The sequence below is a fragment of the Echinops telfairi genome, unplaced genomic scaffold (assembly GCF_000313985.2).
Source record: "Echinops telfairi isolate 266 unplaced genomic scaffold, ASM31398v2 ScPeMD7_7468;HRSCAF=8506_0, whole genome shotgun sequence".
NCBI lineage: Eukaryota > Metazoa > Chordata > Mammalia > Afrosoricida > Tenrecidae > Echinops > Echinops telfairi.
Genome location: NW_022111369.1, coordinates 36,559,530 through 36,566,136, shown reverse-complemented (window position 1 = coordinate 36,566,136; position 6,607 = coordinate 36,559,530). Strand labels below are relative to the sequence as shown.

Genomic DNA, 6,607 nt, shown 5'->3' with positions numbered 1-6,607 from the left:
TCACCACACTCCTTTTCCCTGGAACAAACTTGTTTCTTTGTTGGCTTGCTTGTTTACTTACTCCCTCTCCTTCTGGAAGAGATGTATTACAAGGGCAAGGGCCTTGTCTGATGTGTTCTCCAGTGCCTGGAGCAATGTCTCGCACATGCATCTGCCAGAAGAAAGGACGCAGACACACCCTGACAGCAGGAGGCATTGCAACTTCACAGGAGAGGCTGACTTCCGAGTCGTGCCTGCCTTTGAATCACAAGTCTGGCATTTCAATCGTCATGCCCTTAGGTAGGTTACATGGCCTCTTATTCCAGCTTCCTCGCCTATGAAATGAGGAAAATAATAGTACCCACCACCTATCTATAGATCAGTTTGTTATACTCTGGTGCTATGATGCTGGAAGCTACGCCACTATTATTCCAAATAACCGCAGTGCTGCTCTATGGTGGGCAGCTTTCAGCAGAACTTCCAGACTTAGATAGACTAAGGGGGGAAAAGGCCTGGTGAGTAACTATCTAAAATTAGCCAAAGAAAACTTAGGGATCACCACAGTTTAATGTCTGACTCACGTGCTCTGGACATGTCATCAGAAGGGATCATGTTTGGTGGAGGGGAGGGTCCAGAGAGGCGTGGTAGGCCCACGGTGAGATGGACTGACACAGTACCTATGAAAACAGACCCGGGCTTTTTGCCAGTTGTGAGGGTGGCTCAGAACTAGGCAGCTTTTCATTCTGTTGGACATGAGGTCACCCTGAATCGAAACCAACTCAGTGGCAGCGAACAACGACCTTGTAGGTGCATCAGAAGGTGACTATACAACACACTTATAGCAGTGCCTAGCCTGCGGCCAGCACTCAACATTTGTTTTATTTCATATTGTTGTCGTTGTTATATACTTGCAAAGATCATGGCTCACTACCGTGTGGCTTATCTGACAGTTTCATATGTAAAGTTTGGCCCATTTGCAAATCACACTGTATGACACGACACAAGAGCAACCCCAATGGAGTCAAAGGACACTTGGGTTTAGTCTGGGTCTATCCACTAATGAGTCAGATGACTTTTGACAAGTCACTAGTGTTCTCAGGCCTCTTGTGTCCTCTCTCTATAAAGTAAGAAGATTGAAACTAAATCCTTTAAGCTCCCTTCCAGTGCTGAATCTAATGCCTTGCTCATGTGCTCCGATGAAGTGTAATCAGAGGGTTGGCTAAAGCATCCAATGGTACTTTTGGCTTGGGACAGAGTTACCAAGAGACCCGGATGGAACCAGCAGAGGTGGCTGCATGGGTGAGAGACAGAGCACACACGCAAGCCCTGGTTTATCGTCGGTGGAAACCGAACTCCTGGAGACAACAGAGGGGCAGGAACCCCTCTTGGGTCCATCTTTGACTTGGAGCAAACGGTAAGGACTTTGTAAGCCATCTTTAAGCTGATGTGCACCCTACTATGGGCAAAGGAAGAGGACGTAGGCAGGGACAAAGGTGAGTTCTTGCTGAAAGCAATCATTTAGAGGGGTCAGGGGACTATAATAGCTCCTTGTTGGGCAATTCTGCCCCATCACTCTCTTTCAGAGCCGAAGGAAGTACCTCCGCTTTATCCCCAGCTCCCACATACACTCCTCCAAAGAGAGGGAAGTGGAAGTTAAAATATTTAAATCTACTCTTGTGGTTGTTGCAGCTGATCCAGCTTTTTTATTATCTGGTTGGAAAACTAGTCCGTGTCCCCGACCCAGAGGGGATGAGTGGGCTTAGTTCTCTTAGTCATCGCCACGGGCACCAGTCCTGCGCAGTCCTGGGCGCTCCTCCTCTTCCAAGGCCTAGGTGGCCTCTTCCATAAGGAGACAAGAGGGAGAAGGCAACGCGCTTCTGGGAATCCAGGCAGATACTGAAAGATGAGATGTTCACCACCTGCGTGCAGATCCGGAGGTGAAGCTACCCGGCCACCCCTGGACAAGGTGGACAGATTTGGCCAAGTTCAGCTTGAAGACCTGGCTCTGCAGGTGCAGCTCCAAGAAATCCTTGATATTTAGGTGCAAGACGCAATCCAGCTTCATCTTGCCTTCATCCAGCACCATCAAAGCAGCACAGTCCTTTCAAATAGACATTGTGGGTCCTTCTCCTGTAGGGTCAGCGGCACCTGGATACCTTTGTGTCCAGGATCTTGGCCAGAGTGAACTTGACCCTCTGGACCTCATATTTGTTTCAGAGCCCATACTTGCTGAGGTAGTTAGTTTATTGTGCCAACCTGGCTGATAAACACATGTGGGGTTAATTGAAGGACGGAGGGATAAATGGCTTGGTGAGCCTCGCCTTTCTAGTTCTCAGATTTTTTTTGTGATGGTCCGACCAGGTTGCAGTTGCCTTAGCCAGTTACCTGCTTCAGCTGGCAAGGCTGACTTCCTGCAAGACATCCCAAGGGTGAAGGTGCATGGACCTACCCCGATGCAGCCCTGGGTGCTGGAGCAGCTATGTGGAGACCCCTGCCAGCGCTGAGATGCTTACACGTTCACTGATTCGGCTTTCCTCCTACAGTAGGTGTCATAGTGTCTGTTCTGTGAGATGGAGGAGGACTTTGTGGATTGGTGTCGGACATATGGGTTAATGTTGGACTTGTGGGCTTGGGCAGCACTGGGTTGGGATGTTTTCTTGATGTGTATTTAACCTTTATATAAAATTTTCTTATACATGAGTTTCTGTGGATTTGTTTCTCTAAAGTACCCAGACTAACACACTTGCCAAGCAGCTTCAGTTCTTGGTTGAGACAAGGAATCAAAGTGTCCCCTCAAGAACCCATCGATTTTCAAAAAATGTCAGGCCAGTGACATGCTGAGTCCAGGGTCAGAAAAACGGCTTACATTTGATTTTACTGCATATGTTCTTGTTGCTCAAGATCTTATTTGTAGCATCTTGCAAAAGCCTTGCTAATTCACACAACAGACATAACTGTGGCATGACTCTTCCGTTTAGGCCAAAGACATATCATTCTGAGGGGAGAAGGGGCGAACAGTCTTTCAAACTATCTTTCGAAACAGAGAGACAGAAGGGAAACTAAATCAGTGACTCAGTATGAAGGCAGGGGCGTGGGAGAATCCAGGGGCTTTGGTGGAACAGTGGGATACCATTAGGCTGCTAACTGCAAGTCTGGCAGTTCAAACCCACCAGCCTCTTCATGGGCAAAAGATGCGGTGACTGTTTCCATAAAGATTTGCAGTCTGGAAAATTCCAAGGATCGGTTCTGTTCTGTGTGATAGGGTTACCATGAGTCGGCCTCGACTCAACAGCAGGGCTCCTTTGGTTTGAGTAAATAGCTGAGCCTGGCAGCTCCCGGCACACTCTTCACTTTCCCAGGGGGTTCCCTCCCGGGGTTCAGTGGTCTTTCTCATGACACTGCAGACACACATGGTATGAGGTCCCTCGTACTGCTGACCTTCTAGCTACCCTTCACCTAGCATGTGGAACATGGCTAAACACAAAACCAAAGAAGCAGATCAACCAACATTGGACACCTCCCTGGGAGATTATGGGAATTCTAATCCTACTAGAGCAAAACGATCAAGAAGACAAGGACTGTGACAGTGTTTGCTCATGCAAACCCACTATATCTGTTCATTGAGTACCACATAGTAGGTGCTCAAGACATAACTGTTGAATGAATGAATGAAAAAAATTTCACCACAAATGGTGTCTTGGGAAAAGTAGACATAGTTCAAACTTGATGCTTTCTAAAAATACGTTTTCAAGCTATTTATTCATTCATTCGTGTAACTGTGTGTTTTCCCTATGGGGGACACTGGAATAGGAAACAACGTGACAGTCTACCGAGCACCCTAACGAGGAGGGGGGGACAAGATTTACTGAGGGCTACTGTGAGCCGAAGAAGAAGGACTGAAGAAAAACAGCTGCATCTACAGTGCTGGTGAAGAATGCGGAAAGTCCCATGGGCTGCCAAAAGAACAAACACCTGTCTTGGAAGAACTTCAACCAGAACGCTCCTTAGAGGCTAGGATGCCGAGACTTCACATGTACTTTGGACATGTGACCTATAGAGAACAGGGCCTAGAATAGGCCACCATGCTAGATAACGTGGAGGGGCAGTGTTAAACAGGCCCTGGACACAATGGAGGGGCACAGGGGCTAGGAGCATGGGTTCGGGTGTAAGAACCACTGTGAGGGTGGCACAGAACTAGGCGGGGTGTGGTTCGTTGTCCGTGGGGGGCGATGGGTGGGACCTGACTTGTCAGCCCCTAACGTCAAGCGCCGCCCCATGAGCGGGGCACTTCATAGTCATGATTCCATCTCCCAACAACCCTGCGAGGTAAACCTTATGACCCCCTTTGCAGATAACAAAACTAAAACGCACGCCAACTGCAACTCGGGCCACAGACAGAGGGAGGAAGCTATTCTGGGACCTGGGTATTGACCTCTCTCATGTGCTTTCTCCCTGAGTCCACTGAAAATCACGGCCTGGTGTTCTCTTACATGATGTGTGTTGAGCAGACTCGGGTTTTTTTTAAAAAATGAGTTCTAAACAAATAGCTTCATTGGGAAAAGAAAAATCTGAGTTTTAGAATCTCAGTGACCAAAAGAGTTTTATAACAACATGAAGTACCTCATTGGAAGCTAAAACCAATAAGTCGCTTGAACTAAATAAAGGAAATAAAACCTCAGTCAACAAGTTTCGAAAGTATTAGGATCAAACCATTGCTGTGACAAACCAAGAACACTGAAATACGAGGGTCAAAGTCCAAATAAAGTGCAGCCGGGTTCCCACGGCCGATGGTGAGCAAACGAACGCGCAGCCAGGATGCTGCCGGCTCCTTCTTTGCTCGTCACAGCATTTCCCCAGCACGCTGCTCCTACTTGCCAACGGCGATGGACTTATAACCAGCTATAACCATAACACAAATTGTGCTCCCTGACTGATCTATTGTGTGTTTGCCGATCTGTATTCTGAGAGCTCCCACTGTAGGTGGGAACCCTGAAATAGAGAAGGAACCCGTAGCAACAGAGCACTTAGAGAAACACTCCAGGGGGGGGCGGGAGGGGGGGGGGGGTTTCCCAGTGCAGAGGTGGCCAAGGAGGGGTTGCTTGTCTGGGTTACAGAGAAGGTCCTGGATGGCCTATTTGGGAATTGCCATTTCTTCCCCATGGGTGGAACGCACAGGCCTGGAGTCACTGGCAGCAGAAATGTTGACAACAGGTTATTCTCACCGACCCTACCTGGATCAGATGAGGAGCTGTGAGAACAGAGATCCTTGATCAAATCACAGCTCCAGCAGCTACAAAGCATGACCCGAGAGGGTGGGAAGTGGTTTAGGGCTGGGACCCTCGAAAAGGACACGGCCCAACAGTGTAGTAATGGTACTCTCTTATCTACAGAGCTCTCTATAATTTTCAGTGATCGAACCCTGGTGGTAAAAGGGTTACAACCCTCGGCTGCTCTCTGAAAGGTTGGTGGTTCAAGCCCATCCAGCTACTCTATGTCAGAAAGGCCTGTGAGCATCTGTCCCAACACAGGGTTCGCCATGAGCCAGCACTAGCTCAATGGCACCCAGCAGCAGCAACAGCCCACGTGTCGGGATTTGGTACCAACCCTAGGAATAAGGAGCTATGCTTGCAGTCACAGAGGAAGTCGCTGCAGGTAATCTGTCCCTTATCCAGGGTTCTACGGGTAGCAACCACTGAAGAAAACTCAAATGCTCTAACTTCTCATTCCAGATGTCTTGCTACCACTATCTCCAGAGCAACCGCAGGGGTCTGGTTCATAGGAGTCAGGTAGAGCTGCCTTAGCCTATCCTGGAGTGACTTTTCTTTCCCCTCAGTCATAGGATTTGTGCAAATGCTGTAGACGCCAAAGCTTTCGTGTCCTTGTATGTAAAATGGGGATCTATGCAACAGCCAGCCCAGGGATGATCGTGGGATGGGACGCACTTGTGCATCTGGCATCAATTGTGCTCTCCCTGGTTAGTGCTGCACAGAGAACGAAGGTATGTATAGGACAGGAGCTCTGGATGGCGGCACCTCCTGTCCCCGCCATACTTTGGCAGGGCTGGGGGAAGAAAATCACTCACTGACACTTTGCTGTATCCAATGCTACAAGGAAATAAAAGTTAGAACAGGCGTGGGAGTCTTCAGGGTCTGAGACTGAGCCTGGGATGGGGATCATTTCGGAGGGAGCATTTATGCCCACCCTTCTTCCCTCTCCTAGTGCCGTATGTACTGGGTGTCTAAGGCAGAGAGGACATGCCATCTCCCACCTGGAAAGCCATGGAGTTGGCGGCAGCCAGAAATATCCTCAGAGGCAGCTTGGCCTTGTAGGACCTGTGGCTCCACAAGCGATGGGCACCAGCTGTCACGCCCAGAGCAGTCAGGAGGAAGCAGAAGTAGGCTGCAAGACACAAGCAGGGAGAATGTCAGCAAATGTCACATGCTGTTAAATGTCCCCAGTGCTTTCTTCTCTCCTGAATAGGGATGTGAAACTTGGAGACATGCAGCTTTTGCTATTGATGAAAGAAAAGAGGATAACTTACCTCCAGAAAATCTAACCATGATTCTTGTCCTTTACACATGATATAGTTAAGGTTTACTGTGCCAACCTGGCCAATAAACACATGTGG

At 48.7% G+C, this 6,607-nt stretch overlaps 1 protein-coding gene across 1 annotated transcript in view; it reads right to left on the bottom strand.

Annotated features, from left to right (window-relative positions):
• Nucleotides 1–6,539, bottom strand: part of SCD5 (stearoyl-CoA desaturase 5) — an 82,881-nt gene extending 76,342 nt beyond the window's left edge. The window contains exons 1-2 of the mRNA XM_004703402.2: nucleotides 6,521–6,539; nucleotides 6,248–6,378 (exon numbers count right to left, since the gene is read on the bottom strand). Of these exons, the coding sequence (XP_004703459.1) occupies nucleotides 6,248–6,378; nucleotides 6,521–6,539 (150 nt within the window). The remainder of the gene's footprint in view (nucleotides 1–6,247; nucleotides 6,379–6,520) is intronic.
• Nucleotides 6,540–6,607: the final 68 nt, after the last annotated feature.